The 18,515-nt window shown below is 34.2% G+C and overlaps 2 protein-coding genes across 2 annotated transcripts in view; one reads left to right on the top strand and one right to left on the bottom strand.

Annotated features, from left to right (window-relative positions):
* Positions 1-5,953, top strand: part of LOC106064400 (protein RRP5 homolog) — a 29,481-nt gene extending 23,528 nt beyond the window's left edge. The window contains exons 25-28 of the mRNA XM_056033300.1: positions 327-511; positions 775-943; positions 3,331-3,484; positions 4,207-5,953. Of these exons, the coding sequence (XP_055889275.1) occupies positions 327-511; positions 775-943; positions 3,331-3,484; positions 4,207-4,376 (678 nt within the window). The 3' untranslated portion in view covers positions 4,377-5,953. The remainder of the gene's footprint in view (positions 1-326; positions 512-774; positions 944-3,330; positions 3,485-4,206) is intronic.
* Positions 5,954-9,289: 3,336 nt separating this feature from the next.
* On the bottom strand, positions 9,290-16,264 carry LOC106078799 (5-methylcytosine rRNA methyltransferase NSUN4-like). Its single transcript, XM_013239826.2, has 7 exons — positions 16,054-16,264; positions 14,183-14,762; positions 12,855-12,992; positions 11,483-11,631; positions 10,890-11,014; positions 9,681-9,801; positions 9,290-9,542 (listed from the first exon to the last, which is right to left on the bottom strand). The coding sequence occupies exons 1-7, from the start codon at positions 16,192-16,194 to the stop codon at positions 9,387-9,389; spliced, it is 1,410 nt and encodes a 469-aa protein (XP_013095280.2). The 5' UTR covers positions 16,195-16,264; the 3' UTR covers positions 9,290-9,386.
* Between the last annotated feature and the right edge of the window lie 2,251 nt (positions 16,265-18,515).

Below are 18,515 nucleotides of genomic sequence, written 5' to 3'. Positions count from 1 at the left end.
TAGGGCACAGTGCTAGAAATAGTGACAACTACAATAATATTGACTTAGTCTCTCAGAAACATCTTTTTTTTTTACCTATGTCATTTTAGTCTTTGAAATGTAAGTATCATACATCCATAATCTAAGCAACTGCCTTTGTGTCCTGACACAAAACTCTTCATTTTCATTGGTCTTTGTTATGCATTTTAACTTGTACATCTTCATGGGAGGAAAAAAAACAGCAAAATAAAATAAAAAAGATATTTTTTAGTTAAGTAAGCTAACATTAAGTAAAAAACAAAAACATATTTTTGCTACTTGTCATTATCTGAATATTTTGTTCTCAGCATGAATTAGATCAACTCAAAGACATTACTCATGTCCAAAGTTCTTCAGACTTTGAAAAGCTAGTTCTTCAGTCCCCTAATAGTTCTGTAGTTTGGATTGCTTATATGACTTACCACGTTGAGTTGGGAGAGCTAGAGAAGGCAAGACTTGTAGCAGAGAGAGCTATCAACACTATTTCATTTAGGTTGGTCATTGGAACCAAAACTATTACATCTTAATCACTCTTTTTTTTTTATAATTCAATTCTTGAAAATTTTTTATTGATTAACTTGTTTTAATTTAACTTGTTTTAATTTGATTATACATAAATAGAAACATACATTCAAAATTTTTTTTAGTTCTTTTAGAAACTTTCATAACAAATTTATGAAATAAGAAGCATCATGATAAAATTTTTATACAAATGTAATACTAGATGTATTTTTTAATTCCAAAATTTTTGTTTAGAGAAGAACAAGAAAAAATAAATGTTTGGATGGCTTATTTGAACATGGAGACAATATATGGTGACCCAACAGATGTGAAGAAATTATTACATCGAGCAGTGTCATGCAATAATCCTTTGGATATAAATTTGAAGATGTGCAACATCTATGTTGCAAATGGGAAAACGTTTGTGAGTTGAATGCAAAATATTTTTATGAAAATATTTGATAGTGCCATTGTTTCTGTGAGTTGAATGCAAAATATTTTTATGAAAATATTTGATAGTGCCATTGTTTCTGTGAGTTGAATGCAAAATATTTTTATGAAAATATTTGATAGTGCCATTTTTTTTGGTAACATGTTGAATTGTTAAAATAATACATACTTATACAACAAAAGATTATTTCGATATAGAAAAGGCCAATGATACAACCTGGAAACATGGCATTCTACATGACCTGGGGCTGAAGGGACACCTTCCCTGCTTTGTGAGGGAATTCCTAAAGGATCGGAAATTTCAGGTTCCAGTGGGCAACTCCGCTTCTGACACTTATGACCAGGAAATGGGTGTACCCCAGGACAGCATTCTCTCAGTAACTCTGTTAAATATTAAGATAAACAGCATTATAAAGGCTATGTCTCCTGGCACAGAGTGCTCTCTGTATATTGATGATTTTTTCATTTTTACACATGGTAAAAACATGAATACTTTGAAAAGAAAATTACAATTATGTTTAAATAAAATTCAAAGTTGGGCAAACGATAATGGTTTTAAAATTTTGGACTCTATTATAACTGTTAGCATGCATTTTTGTAATTTAAAGGGAATCCACCCAGACTCTGAATCTTTATTACACAAAAAGAAGATCCCCATTTTAATGAACTTAAGAAGAAATGCCAAAAGTCATCAAACATACTCAGAGTATTTAGCGCTACGGACTGGGGAGCTGACAGAGATACCTTGCTGCTGCTATATCCGAGTCTGATCCGATCCAAATTAGACTATGGATCCATAATATATGAGCAGCTAGGACATCATACCTAAAAATACTGGAGATCATACAAAGTACTGCCTGCGTCTCTGTCTTGGCGTATTTTGTACAAACCAATCCCAAGTCTCCATATGGAGGCTGGAGAACTCCCCTTGGACATAAGAATAAAAAAGCTTGCAATGCAGTATACAGTCAAGCTAAAATCCAACTCTGCTATCAACTCCATATTTAACTCTACAGATGTAGAACTATACAATCGAAGGCCTAACATCATAAAGCAATTGGGCCTTCGAATGAGAGAATCTATCCAAAATTTAACCCCACCCATTGACCAAATTTCATAAATAGAAATCTTAATTTTAAAAATGAAAATACAGACCCAAGCACACTACAAATCCACTTTAAGGAACTTCAGGAGAGCTACGGAGATTGTGGCACCATTTACACTGACGGATCCAAAATGGATGGAATGGTCATGTGTGCCTGCTCTTTTCAGAACAAAACAATCTCCCGTAGACTCCCAGATAAATGCTCCATCTTTACGGCCAAATTACATGCAATCTCACTTGCACTCGTGGCCTTAAAAACATCACACTGAAGAAAATGTATCATCTGCTCCGACTCCAAATCTACATTGCAAGCTTTGGGGCAGATGAAGACTGACATTCTATCGGTATATAAAAGCCTAAGGATTTTAGACCAGCTGACCATAGGGATGTCACCTTCATCTGGATCCCCTCCTATGTGAGCGTAGAGGGATACGAAATGGCAGAGAGAGCCCTAATGAAGCGGTGTCAGGAACCCAAATTCCCTGCTCTGAGTATTGCCTCTGCCACCTATCAAGAGTGGCAGGATCGGTGGGAGGCTGAGACCCACAACAAACTCAGACAGATTGTGGCGGATGTTAGGTGGCGACCAACATCTAAGGGTCTGACAAGGCATGGAAGCACGACCATGTCAAGATTTAGGATTGGCCACACCTACATCACGCACTCCTTTGTGCTAAAGAGAGAGGAACCCCCACTTTGTGAGTACTGTGACTCTTGTCTCACCATGGAACATATCCTCATTGATTGCCCAAGATACTGGGATATTAGGGAGAAATATTTTAGAGCACACAACTTAAAAACACTGTTCGATAATGTGGACCCTAGGAAGGTTCTGGCCTTTGTCTGGGAGGTGGGGTTGTCTGCAAAGGTTTGATTTGTGATAGGGCAAAGAAATTGTGAACATATACCGTAATAATTACAACAGATTTTTATTAAATTAATACATTTTTACTATCTTAACTGTGAATAGACCTTGTTTTTTGACTTCACTGTATAAAATTTAGCTCGTGATATGAAGGGAGAATAATCCTTGAGGGATTACGGACACGACATGGCCTAAATTGTGCCAAAAACCCAAAATACAAATAGAAAAGATTATTTAATGACAAACAGTTGATTGACACATTCTACATATTGTAATCAAGTTTGAATTGTATTACTTAATTTTATTGAAATTGAATTGTTTTTGTTTGAATTTTGCAACTTTTGATCTAAGGGTTGTTCATAGAAATAAAATGTCTATTTGAATTTTACAGGAAGTTGAGGAGTTGTTTACATTTTTATGTCATGACTTAAAACATGAAAAGTTAGTATGGAAATCTTATGCTCACTTTCTTTTTAAGTCTGGACAAGTGGACATTGCAAGAAGTGTGTTGCATCATGCACTTCTTGATTTAGATAAACGTGATCGTAAGTTTCACTTTTCCATATTATTTTGATAACTTGCATAGTTTTAGTTATTCTAACCGCTACCAGCCTTTAGCCCCTGAAAAAACTGTCCCCTATCATGCCCTATGGCAGAGCTCCCGAGGGCCATGCCCAACTTTTATTACTATGTTTTTAGCTCTAGATCTATCAAAAATGAAAATTTTTTCTTATTGATTGATCTTTCGCTGTCTCTTTCAATTGAATTAAAAAAGTACTCTTTATAATAAAATTTTAAATAGCTAAAATATGGATTACAAGCCTGGATCTACCTGCCTGTTTTATGTTTATTCCAATATTTCAGAAATTAGGGGTGTAAGACCACACTAGTTCAATGTAAACACATGGGGACAGCCTTTTGCAAAGCTAAACATGTGGTTTAAAATTTTTTTTTATTTTCATGAAATAGGCAAGTACAGAAAAAGCAGTACACTGGTCTGGTAGCGCTAAAATGTGATAGAAAATAAATGTGATGGAAAAAAATATTTGAATCTTTTAAAATCATTTGAGGTTTTTATAATGATTCTTTTATTTTTGTTCAGACTTTAATTCTTAGAAAACTATCTACTGGAGATAAATTTCCCTTGTTGTTGTGAATGAGTTTGTTTTGTATTAAATTGAAAAAAAAATTTTTGTAAGTTAGTTTAAATTCAACTTTTTTTGCACTAAACCCTCTTAGTCTGTTACTAAACATATTTTCCCCACAGATGTCGAAGTGATCATCAAATTTGCAACTCTTGAATTTTCTCATGGTGATATTGAAAGAGGCTGCACAATCTTTGAAAATTTAATAGCCAGCTACTTAGGTCGAACTGACCTATGGTCAGTGTATGTAGATATGATGGTCAAGAGTGGAGATATAGCTGGTGCTCGGTGAGTTGACATTTTAGTGCTGTTAACTATGTTCTTGGTGAATTTGAATGATGTGTGGCACATGCCAAAACACAATCTCCAAGGGATTTCTGATGAAGTGGTGAAAAAAAGGACTTCAAAAAGCTTGTAGTATATGGATAGATGTATTATATATATATATAGATTTATACAATTCCTCTTGTTAGTTTGCAAACTATTCATGGGCAAAATCTGGACATAGATTTGGAAAACAGCTCTAATGATTTTCCTTCTAGGCCACACATTGAAAACATTTGTCAGTTATAATTTGAAAATTAATTTAGGGTTTGTACTCCCAAGCTTTCTTTGTATTCAGTAAAGAGTTCAAATAAATGGATGTTCATGTGCATTTTGTGTATTGACTTGTGTAGAAATTAGCTTGACATAAAGGAAGAAATTAATTGTGCATGTTTTCTGGAAAGACTCCATGTAATAGGCTTTTACATTGTCCAGCCACCTTTTCTTCCGATGACCCTTTCTTTGAAGGACGACTCTAGACAGTCTTGTCTTACAATATAACCAGCTCAGCTTTTGCCTTTTCACAGTATTGAGGAGTTCCTCATTTTTGCCAGCCAGATTGTTTACGTCTAACAGTACAAACTCATTTGTCTTCTTCTGAAAGTATGATACAAGGTGGCCACACTTTGTCATCAGTGTATCTACAATAAAGAAATGCCCTTAGAGAACTGATCACTCCATATGTCCCTCAGAGAACTCTGCACTCCATGGACTCAATACTTCTAGTTATGCCATGTTTCTCTCTCAAAAGTTTGTGGGCTTTTTCAGTACACTGAATTTGACATGACTCCCCATTGATCTCAGACAACATGCTACACTACATTCAAGAAGAACATTTAGACCTATCTGTTCAAAAATGTATTAGATTATAGTCTTTTTAGCTCTCATGTTTATGTTTGTAATGTTACCTTGAGCATACATTAGGTTTGTTAAGAGAGCTCCATACATTAAATTATTAGTATTATTTAAGTAAAATGACAAGAAGATAAGAATGTGACAGTCAAAATTCTCACAGAATTACAATTTCATTTTTTTTGTATTTTTTTTTTTGTAATAGAACAAAAAATTTGTATGAGCTCTAAAAGTATTATTTCCTTATCAAATCTTTCAGCATCTCACTGTCTCCTTTAGGGGAAATAGATATTCTCCCACTATTGTTATCATTATTAAAAGAAAAACTAATTCTTTTAATTGACTATACTTTTATAAATATGGTCTGAATTAATCATTAAGTTTTTAACCTGATGTGATTTAAAGTCTTATAAATTTCATTGCAGTTTTAACAAATCTATTTGTGTTTGTCTACTGCCATTTGTTAGAGAGAGCTGTTAAACAGAAGTTTAATGCTAAGAAACTCTCTTTTCTGCTACAAAAATTTAAGAGATTTGAAGAAACCCATGGCACAGAGGAACAGGTGGAAAAAGTCAAAGAATTGGCATCTAGTGTATTGAATTAGTTTGTTATTGAATAAAAAAAAATATTTTCTTAATGTATTGCTTACCGGTATTTTATGTTTTGTTTTTTTAATTGGTTTTAGTGAGTACTCTTGCATTTTTAAAACCCAATACAAACAACTCTTTATCAAGCGCTAATTTTAATGTGCACAAGATGCAAAACATTTTTGTTAGAGAAGCACATGGACTCTTATACAATGTAGTCAATAGTAAGCTAAACTACAGTCTATCAATAGTGCTCAAGTGGCTATAATTAATCTCCTCATCACCAGAGTGCAGTATTTTATGTAGCTAAATATTTTTCTCCACTGTTTCTTTGGGAAGCCTTAATTTTGTGCTGCAATGATTTATATATACTCTGTGCCAGGCAAGCTGTAAAGCAGGAAGGGTTGTCCCTCAGATGCTTTTACTTTAAGTAGTTAAAGCTTGCCCTAAAAAAAAAAAATTGATTCCCCTTTAGCATAAAATTATAGACTACCTAACCCAAAAGAGCTGCAGATTGAATACATAAACAAAGTAATATCTGAGGATAACAATAAAAATCTATGGTCATACATAAAATCTTAAGAAAATAGAAATACCAGGAGTAGCCTTATGGACTCTGAGTAGCCTAATTCTAGCCTTTTTTTTTTTGCACCATCAGATCAATTAAAATCTAAGTAGCAACTGAACCAGTAGTGCTTCCACTGATGGCTGAGGTACAGCTGTAGTAGACTAGCCTAGGCTTATCAGGCACTGGTGACAGAAATACAGCTGTAGTAGACTAGCCTAGGCTTAGCATATAGTGTACTCTGAATTCTGTGAAGCCAAATTTTAGCCAGTATTTACACCTTCAAATCAACTTCTGCCAGGAAGCCACTTGGCATGTAGTGCTTCCAATTAAAAAAAATTAATACGGATAAGCTATTGTTGTAATAAACTAAAAAACGCTAATCATGTCCGGCCATGCTCGCTTTATCAAAAATTCATTATTCTATAGCACGTTAGTCATGGCAATTTGTTTTCATTAGCACCTAATTAATAGTTATCATTATATTTAGTAAAGGCCTAGAATATAATACAGCTGTCTTTCGATCTGATATACCGGTATGTGAAAGGTTCTTTGAACAAGATTGAAGAGTGTGGTTATCTGTATGTAAATGTATTTGCGGAGTTGCGGTCGGTGTTAGCGCTCGATAAAGAGCAGAATAAACATAAAACAAGTCCACCAGTTATATAAGAAAGTTCTTCACATGTTCTTAACAAGATATCAAGAGAGAGGGGCTGGTCCATTATTTGTGTAGTCACGCCGTAGTCCAGCCAGCTTTTCTTCGGACAACCCTTTTTTCGTTCTCTCTCTTTAAGGATATTTTTTGAAAGTTTACAAAATACAATTCCAAACCAACTCATGCAGTTATCGTCCTTTCATAGTAATGAGGAGTCCTCCTTTTTGCCAGCCAGAGCGTTAATTGGCAAAAGTAAAAAATTCATTTGTTTAATTTTTTTTAGTAAATATTCATAACTATATCTTTTATATAATAATATATTTTTTAAATAATAATATCTTTTATATAGACATGCTTTAATAGATCTAATAAATGATTAACGCATTTTAGTATATCGTAACAAATACGCATTTAGCGGAACGGTAGACAGGTCTTCATCCAGATTTAGTGTAAATAAACCAAACACAGAAACACTGAAAGATTCTATTTTTGGAATTTAGATTCTACTTTTTTGGAAAAAAAGTGGCATTTTATATGATGAGCGAAAAAAATAACTTTTGTGACGATCTCTTACTCGGGAAAATTTTATCTATTATATCAGATAGTCAGAAAATGGATGAAGTTTTTACACATCTTGTCAAATAGAGCGTGCGAAAGTTTTACACTCAATGCAGGTCGATCCTAGTGACTGACGGAGTTAATTTCTTCTTTGGCATCATCATGGATTTCTCCACATTGCACCATGCGCGAAAAAAGATGCGCGACGGCACTTCTACTCTCTTTGGCTTTGTAAAAAACTCGAAGCTGCTGTTCCATTAGTATAGTTCTATGGTTCAACAAAAACAATTAGCCTAACGATAGTTTCTATTTGCAAAACTTTGGATAAAGTTGATGGTGGGGGAGGGGGTGACACCCTGAGCTAATGCACCGGGTGACACCGCGGCCTTAGTGACGCCACTGTGATTTATAACAAACGAATATTCACATTTGATTAGAGTAACACCTTTAATAAAATCACTAAATATAGAAAGCCTTCAGGAGAGAAGACTCAATAGGCCTACATAAAACACTTAACCATAATCTCCAAATATAAAAATAAAATACGCAGAGAAAAAAAAACAAAGGCCTACATTCCTTGTTCCATATGCTGGGACAAATTTGTTCAGGTGCCTACCCACTGCAGTTATTAGAAGGACCTCTACACTGTTAAAGTTTGACTGAAACCGGGCAAACTATGCACAGTGGACAGTGCCCCGATCCAGGGCCGGACTTAACCATTGTGGTGCCATATGCGAAACGGATTTTGCAGGGCCCAGTTTGGGTAGGGATACGGATAAGTGAAAAATTAAGAGTATGTATTATAAAATAATTTTTTTTGTCTTTGCATTTTATTCATTCTTTGCTACGTACAGAATTGCTTAACGAGCCTTGCGTGTAGCGAAGTCATACAGTAGGCCTATATCATAAAAATTCTGTTTCCTACAAAGTTAAAGCTCAATAGCAAGAATTACCCAAATTTTTTTTTTATTGCGCGTAGGATTGGCGTTTTCCATATTGAATATTTGTCTATATATTTCAGGACATTTTTATGAGCTTTCAAAAGATTAAAATAATTTCCGGAGATTAAGGCCGGCAGTGCAAAATCTATCTATCTATCGATGTATATATAATGCTCTTCATCGTCCAACCATGCGGGATAACTCTTTTATTCGAGTCGGCCTAGTTACCCCACGTAACTTTTGCGTTGACAGAGAGCGAGGCTCAGAAAAAAAAAGGGGGGGGGGTATGCTTTCTATATATTTGATTACATTTAAGTATTTTGTACACACGTCAACATTTGGTGTCAATAAAATAATTGCATGTTTTTTCTGTAGTTTTTATTTTGCCCCTTCGTTTCCTAATATGGCCTCCGCTTCACATATATTTCCTGGAGTCAACAGGTCTTTCAATGTAGTCGAAATTCCTGCATCATGTAACTATTTTTTTCTCAGTCGCATATTTCTGGAAAAATGTCAGCGATGAAACTGTTGTTCTAGAGCTTCTCAAGATGGCTGTAAGCTTTGTTCGCGAACATTGGGATAACTATGGCAACGCCCTGTCCGTCGTTCTTACAGTCATACACTCTGCTCGACACTAGGCTGCCTACATGAATACTTCAAATAGCAGCATGCTACACCGCGGGTCGACTAGTATATATATATATATATATTACTAATAATAAATTTATCTGCACAATAGAATTTTATTATCTGTTTGTGTGCTCCATTACATTGCAGTTTTTTTCTGTGCTCTACAATTATTTGTGTGTGAATTAAAATGTTATTTAATGCGTTTCAATTTGGCAAAATATGTAGGCCCAAAGTTATTTAAAAGATTTGGCAAGACTTGTTTTCCATATCTGGTTTTGTCATGAAACTTGAATGTTTCCTGGAAGAGTTCTGTCATAGGTGTCAGGTCAACCACAGCTACTTCAATCTGAAACCAAACCAATCAAAATAACATAGAAATATGAAAACTTATTCCTCTTCTTATAAAAATGTAATTTAAACCATTGTCAAAGCTGATCATTAAAAAACTCATTTAAGATCAAAAAGAGAAAATGATGCCACTAACATGAGACATCTGCCAAAGTTCCTCCATGACTGCCTGTATAACACCATCATTCTGTGCAGGTGACAAAGTGCAAGTTGAGTAGACTATATTCCCACCAACAGCACAAGACTTAATAGCAGAGCTGATAGAGAAAGGGTTAACATTGTCTCTTCAGCAACAATAAAAAGCATCAGTATGAGAGCAATGAACCTGTTTACATAATTACCTAATAACATGCAAAATTTCAGAAGCTTTTTAAAAGTAATCACAACAAATTTCCGTAAGGATCAATAAAGCAGTCTTAGTCTTAAAAGTAAAAATGTGGATATAATGAATAATAACAGAGAATAACGATTGTTTTAATCATAACGATATATCTGATACCTATTACTATTAAAGATTACATTGAAAAAATAACAAACTTTAATTTTGAAATAACATTGGGGATTTTATGATCAATTTCCTATCACAAACAATATCACAGATGTTATACTTAAAGATCACTATTGCCAGACAAATAATATCACGGATGTTATACTTAAAGATCACTATTGCCAGACAAACAATATCACAGATGTTATATTTAAAGATCACTATTGCCAGACTAATAATATCACAGATGTTATACTTAAAGATCACTATTGCCAGACAAATAATAAACATTAGTTTGGGCTATAAGGGAAAGAGCTTATCATTGACCATCATCATCTTCTTCAAACTCTATATGTTTGAGGACCTGAGAGATTCAAGTTATTTTACAGTGCTAAAAAGTTCACAAAATTTATCATAAATAATTGTCAATTTACTTTTTAAATTACACAGATAATCAATACTTCCTACATTCTACACAACAAATAGACAAAATAGCTAGTAGCTAGTGATTTATAGTTATGTGCTAGACTAAATAGCTAGTGATTTATAGTTATGTGCTAGACTAAATAGCTAGTGATTTATAGTTATGTGCTAGACTAAATAGCTAGTGATTTATAGTTATGTGCTAGACTAAATAGCTAGTGATTTATAGTTATGTGCTAGACTAAATAGCTAGTGATTTACAGTTATGTGCTATACTAAATAGCTAGTTATTTATAGTTATGTGCTATACTAAATAGATATTTAGTATAGCACAGTTTAAAGAAAACTAATATACAGTTTTTCTAAATTTCGTTACATTGATCATGAACACAAATAATAAATGAAACATCAAAACAATTTCAATTTATATCTTACATTAGCAACTGCTTTTGTGTTTTCATTAATTTCAGTCTTTCATGTGTTCTGGAAATTTGAAACAAATTGTTATCTTCTTCAGTCAGAACATAGCGATCTCCATTGCATGGTACATCAACTAATACCTGCAAAACAATACAATAAAATGTATTTGAATTATAACATTTTCTCCATTTGACATATATATTTTTGTTTGTTTGTACCAATAGAATAGAATATAGACAAATTTTAAAGCTAACTTTTCCACCCAATTTTAGGTAGATACTTGTGGTCAGGATTTCTGACTGGAGGTGGTGGGAGCTGCCCCAACCTAATGCTAAAGATATAAACAATAAATTCACTTGTGCTAAATTACTGTTGTATTACAATCAAATATTTCTGAATCTTCTAGTACTGGAAATGAAAAAATCTCATTAACATCATTTATTTACTATTTTAGGTAGAAGCTTGAGGCTGCCAGAAGCCAATGTGTAAAAAATTCCTCTATTACAATTCTCTGGCAACCTTGATGCACATTCTCTGCTTTTGTAAGAAGAACAAACATACATTCCTAACATTCCTAACAGAAAAGATTAACAGATAAAGAGGCTCACTTTATTATACACTGGTGTAAATGTTTGAAGTCCATCAAAGTTAGTCACTGTCACCTGGTCAACAATATCTGGTGGGAAATGTGAACGCAGAACATCTTTCAAACGATTGATGCGGCTCTGAGAGGAATCATTACACAATAATTTCCCTCCTGTTTATAAAAAGCATGTTTTTTAGTTTTATTAAACAAGTTAATATATAAGAAGAATATATACATTTTGTTTTTTTTTGTTCCAAATTATCATGTGAAATAGCAGCTAAATACTAAGAATTCAAAAGCTACGGACTGCGGGCTTTTTCAGTTCACGGACCAAAGGTTTGGAACTCACTCCCCATTGATCTCAGACAGACAACATGCTACACCACATTTAAGAAGAACATTAAGACCTATCTGTTTAAAACTTTTTTAGATTAACTGTCATTTTAGCTGTCGTGTTTGTAATGTAATTACAGCGCCTTGAGCCTACATTTTGTTTGTTAACAGCGCTTTATAAATAAAATGGAATACCACCGCATCCCTAAACGACTCTTGTATGGCCAACTAAGCGAAGGAAAGCGCTCGCAAGGTGGGTAAAGAAAGCGCTTCAGGGACACCCTCAAAGCTTCTCTGAAGGCGTTCAGCATAGACCCAGGCACCTAAGAGACAGAGGCACATGACAGAGCATCATGGCGTCACGCTGTGAAAACTGGCGCACAGGTTGCTGAGGAAAAAAGAACAACGCTGGCAGAAGAAAAACGCCAGAAAAGAAAAGCAAGACAAACTACACTAGCTCCAGCTGGAATAACCTGCCCAGTGTGCGGCCGAACATTCCGGGCTCACATAGGTCTCACCAGCCACATGAGGAGGCATAAAACCCCAGTGCAAAGCCCGCAGCCCCCTCGTTGACAAAGTGGTCATCATCGAACTATATATAAATAAAATTATTATTATTATTATTATTAATTCAACGGGTCAGAGACATAGAGACATCCAAAGCCCTTGATAACCCAACTATTCACAAAAAAAGTATCGCCACAGGTATGGATAACAAATATGCTTACTTCTTACAATATTGATTTTAAAACATTTTTCAAATAATAATCAATATTCTGAAATGTCTAAAAAAAAAAAGGTGATGTAATAAATTTGAAAGGCATCTTATATGACTATTCTACAAACTTAACATAACATCAGGTTTTGATATGAAAGATGGGATATGACAAAGGGGGATTGGACATGGGATGAGAAGACATGAAATAAGTAATAAGTATTTAATATTTTCTGGAGAATTTAGGAAAAAAAACTTGTTTAGTCTTTTTTTTTCTTTTTACTAAAAAAAATCTATTAATTTCCATTTATTTTTTAATGTATCTATCATCCATAAACTTAAATACCATGAAAGAGATCCAATGATTGGAGCATTACAAATGTCTTTCCACCTGGTGCAGCACACAGATCTAAAACATGATCCGTAGGTTGTATATCTAATGCAACTACTGGTAACACAGAGGCTGCATCCATTAGATAGAAACCTACATTAAAAAACAAACAAGACTACATGATTGTTAAGGTTCATATTGAAAATAAAAAGGCTGCCTATAAATAAGTTAGGGTCCATTTAAATTGTTCAGCTAGCTTTTTATAAGTCATTTTTTTTAAGATATTAAGTTTAAAGTCTAATTTTTGTAATCACATATTCTTATCTTTCTTATATGTTAAAGACGTTACTTCAAAAAAGAAGATGATTATGTCCTACACGTCATACATTTAGTCATGCATATTAACCAATGACCTAAACTCGCCAAGTCACTGGTTTTCCTGGCTAGCTCAGGCAACCCATTCCTTGCTCTAATAGCGCTAGGGAAGAAGGAGCTTTTGTACCAATTTGTCCTAGCATATGGAACGAGGAATGTGCCTTTATCTTTGTGTCTATCTGAGTATTTTATTAAATTTTGTTTTTGTATTTGAAGATTATGGTTCAATGTTTTATGTACAATTGCTACTTTACTTTTAAGTCTTCTATCCTGAAGGCTTTCTAAATTTAGTGATTTAGCTAAAGGTGTTACTCTAGTCAAGTGTGAATATTCATTTATTATGAATCTCATCACTGCTCTATTTTGTGTCTGTTCCAGTTTCTTAATGTTTTCTTGAGTTGAGGGGTCCCAAACGGAGGATGCATATTCTATTATTGGCCTAAACAAGGTTAAATAACATTTTAGTTTTATGTTCTTATTTGATTTATGGAAATTTCTTCTAATAAACCCTAATGCTTTGTTTGATTTTTTGATAGTTTCATCAATATGGGGATTCCATGACAGTTTTTCATTTATTATAACACCTAGGTATTTTGTCCTCATGCTTTAAAAAAATTAACAAAAAAACTTATGTTTCTCAAAAAATAAATAAAAATTTTGGAAATGATAGCAACAAAAGTTATAATGTATCAATCCCCTGTATGTAATTTTAATGTAAACCAATTAAACATGCGAAATAAATATTAACAATACATTACTATCCAGTGAAAAATTGGGCAGTGAACGATTTGTCATATAAGCCATTTGTCTGTGAACCAGTTGTCAGGAAACCAGTTGTCAATGAACAAATAGTCATGAGTGCATTGTCTGAACAATTTGTCTTGGAACCTTTTTTGAAAAAGTAAAATTTAAGTAAACACACAATTAGCTTAAATGATAAGAAAACAATTTTAAAACACAATACCTACCATACATGCCAAACTTTGATTTTGGGTGAGGAAACAGTGATATGTTTCCAGAAGGGAAAATTAAGGCCTCAATATCTGCTGATATATTGACAGCTTCAGGAGCTAGCACTTTGATACCAATATCAGAGGCTTGAAAACTATTTAATTTCATTTCTTCTTTGAGCATTTGCTCTTTTTCTGTGTACACTTGCTGTGTTGGCACAAAAATATTTAGATTGTCTTTATGGACTGATTCATCATAATCAACAACTTCAGACTCTAAAGTCAAGTTCTCAGTAACAGGTTCAGAATTAGTTAGTGGTTCTGGTGCTAAGTTTCTGGCATATTTAGAGTCTGGCATTTCTTGAGTTTTCATTTCATTCAATAATCTGGCATTTTCAGTAAAATTGATTAAACTGAATTTTTTAAGAAGCTTAGTTTGTGATTCTTTGCCATATTTATTTATTACTGCACAGTATTTAGGAAGTGAGAGAAGAGAAATTCTTATTGATGGCCAGTCGTTACCATAGTGTGGCTTATAAAAGGCATCAAAATTTCCCAGTGCCAACTGTTGATTTGTGTCTTTTTTCTGATGGAAAGCCTGTGAATTAAAAGAAATACTATTCTTAGCAGAAAGAATGCACAATATTTTACAATGTCTGTAGTAAATGCTAAGAAAGACATTTAAATGTTTAAAACAAATTACTTATATTTAAAAAACCTAAATTGTAAAAAAATATAATAATAATCCTATTGTCTTTTAAATGAAAGCTACATACAGCAGTTGAAGAAATGTTCACTTAATTCTGTTTATTTCACATGAATCTCTAGAACAATAATAAAATATGAACAAAAATAGTAACATATCACTATCAGACCAAGAGAGAAACAAGTCAAGACAAAGTTTTAATTGAGATTCAAACACTTTAGAAAATCATTATTTTTAATACCAATCAAGCCCAACCTTCAGCAATGAACTTCACAGCCCAAGTCACCAGGTGGATTTCGTCAGAAACAGTCAGATTTAAGGAGTCGGCAATGTTATAACTCTGGTGGTGGTGTGATAGGGGTAGTGGTGCTGATGCAAATCGCCCCAGGCCAGTGCTAGATGAGCAATCATTGTGACGATGGCAACTGTCACCGCGATGACTGGCGAAGTTTCAAGAAACATCTAAAGTGAATACTATTAAGGCCAGCCACGTTGGATGTGGTCATGTGATCAACCAGAATGGTCATTCCATCTGTTTCTGGATGGCCAGCTGGGACCTTATATAAAGAGCAGAGATGTCACAGTCAAAACGGTTCACTACAGATGACTTGATTCAGTGTGGTTCAGTATAGTACATTAAGACGGTTCAGTGTGGAGTACTGTAGTACTGTCACGACACCTCACAAGTACGAGACAACATCCTGATCTGCAATTGAGTCTGACAAATCGAGCCGAGTATGTGAAGTCAGTCCTGAACAGTTGAACCCAATGCAAGTCCGGGACGAGGCAGAGAGGCCAGTGCAAGAGTTGATATGGCAGTATGGTGCTTAACAGAAAAATATTTGTACAGTCTGTGTTACATGTTGCCGATTGTACAGCATTGGCTGAGATTTATTGGACATTAAAATGTTATGTTACTTGGGATCCCTGAGTTGCCAAGTTCTTTAAGTTGGTGTCATTAGACTCTAATGATATTATTAGTTATATTTATAATAATAATTAATTAATTATTATTATAACAAAAATAAATAATGTAGATGTAGATCTGGAAATTATAAATAATGTAGATCTGGAAATAGAATCCTATACTGACTAGAGAAACAGTAAAATAAATATTAGATTATTAGATAGATCTATCTTTATATTTATGATATCACATTTTAATATTATCAAGATTTATTACCCATTTAGGTTTGTACCTATATCTGCGTGGAATACACCAATAATACGAAGTACAATCACTTGAATAAGCTATGCTTAGATCTAGATCAAGAATAGATCTAAATCTAATATATTTGCTAAATGATAAGTTTCGAATTGACATTTTACTATTTCTACTACGATTCTAGACTAGATATGTTCAAATAGATCTAGACTAAATAAACTAGACTAGAAGAAATTCAAGAATATATCTAGACTAGAACACTACTAGAATCTAGATGTCGATCTAGATCAATAGTAGATCTTGTTATGTAGATTCTAAAGATGTAGAGGACTAATACTCTATAGTGACTATATTATACTGACTATAGTCTATAGTATACTGAATATAGAATCTAGTGACTAGTGAATAAGTGATACTGACTCAATAATGAGAGTAGTACCTATTTTTTTCCCCATAGCACTGGTCTATATAAATTTAGTTGTCTAACTAGTCAGCTGTTGGAAATGGAAGGGGAAGGAAAAGGACTGATTCGGTCCAAAATTTGATTGCATAAGATATGCAAAAAAACGGAACGCATGTATGCAAATGTGGGTTTCTAGCTTGCTGTATGTAAATAGACTTAGGGGCTATTTTTTTTTAACCTTTACCTATCCCTTAGTCTGTTGGACCGTTGGGGCACCAAGCAAGACCTGTCGACCGTCTTTCTCCATTCCTCCCTGTCTTTTGCCTTGTTTAATACCTCTTTCAATGGTAGACCCGTCCATTGCATTCTGTTATGTTGTCCTCTAATCGCTTTCTTTGTCTGCCTCTTCTTCTTTTTTCCCGGTACTGTTCCATGAAGGAAGGTCTTTGCGAGCCCCGTAGATCTTGTAATGTCTCCAAGCCCTTACCCCAAGCTGTTGTAGATCTGCTTCCACGTCATCAATCCATCGCATTCGGGGTCTGCCTTTGGGTCGCCTGCCTTTTGGTTTTTGCCTATATACGATTTTCGTTCCTCTGTTATCTGACATATTCTTTCCAGGTGACCTTCCCAACGCATAGCCCGTGCCATACTCGATCGAAAGCTTTCTTGAAATCAATAAAGACATGGAAAAGATTCTCTTGGTGTTGGAGATATTTTTCACAGAGTATTCTGAGGTTTAGGATTTGTTGTGCTGCGATCTTGTCTAAAACCCGCTTGTTCCTCTGATATCTTCTATCGGTTTGAGCCGGTTTAATATAATATTTAGCAGTACAAGGTTCGTGGCTGTTCGCGTGTTACACGCTCTGGAGTATCGTCTCGATGGTCTCAGGTTCGAACTGTGCCTGCCGCCCACTCCTCTCCCCTCCACCTTTCCCCCTGTCCTGTGTGATGTTTAGAGGCTATTTTGAAGTAACAACTGAATCATGTCCAAATAAAACAACCCAAAATTTGAAACAGAAGTCAAGTTCTTGCAACAGAGAAATGTCTTTAGCATGAAATTCTGCTTTTAAGCCTATTTTCTTGACATGCAGATAAGGTAGAAAACTTATTTCACAAGTCACTTGCCTATATTACAGCATTAAAACTAGTTGACGATTTCAAAATAATTGTACCCTCAGCCATCTCCACAATAGACATCGTTCTTAAATTCCAAGTGTCATATTTCTAGCCATCAATTCGTTACCTTAATTAGTAGCCTAATGCTTCTCGGTTCAGTCAACGTCAAACAACATTATTGTTTCAAGACACTACGCCACTGTTTGGGGATCGCATTTAGAGACACAACATTATTAAAAAACATCTGAAGGGCGCATATGTATATCTATGAATTAGAGCGTTTAAGTCTGCAACTTTGTGGATATGAGTGTTGCTAGGAGCATGATCTTCAGGAGTAAATGGAGTAGTGAATGTTGCTTCATGAAAGTTATCATGAGATTCAACAACGTTCCTGAATTGTTTGTGCCAAACTGGAGAGGAAATTAGTTATTTGACTGCATCTCTTAGTAGAAGATTTTAGCAATTTTTTGCTTTTTTATCTCTCAATTTTTTTCTTTACTTTTACTTTCAATTTATATTTGCTTATAAATATAATTCTCTGTTTAAATAATAATTGTGATTTATCAATGACTTAGTAGCTATGAAATCCTGGGATCTTATTTAAATAATGCGCATCACTGAGTCAATTTTACTAACAGTGGGTCTACAGACTGCTTTAACATGAAGGAATACTTTCTAATTTTAAGTTCAGGGTCCCGTTTTAGATTCACTTAAGTATGTTCACACTAATTCGACTTCTAATATTGGACTATAAAAAAACACAGGTCTTATGTTGTTTTTTAATCTCTTAGTGTGTAAAGAAGATTATTACAAAAGCATGGTAAACTGCTATAAGCGAACCCATTATCTCGGATTATGTGGCTTTAATACACAGTAAGTATGTAAAGATCTTTATGAAAGTTAATGAAAGGTAAGGCGAGAACAATCAAGTTAACGGGACTTACTGACATTTAATATGGCC

Source organism: Biomphalaria glabrata, chromosome 6, assembly GCF_947242115.1.
Source record: "Biomphalaria glabrata chromosome 6, xgBioGlab47.1, whole genome shotgun sequence".
NCBI lineage: Eukaryota > Metazoa > Mollusca > Gastropoda > Planorbidae > Biomphalaria > Biomphalaria glabrata.
Note: the sequence above shows the minus strand (reverse complement) of the source record. Positions and strands in the feature narration are given on the sequence as shown.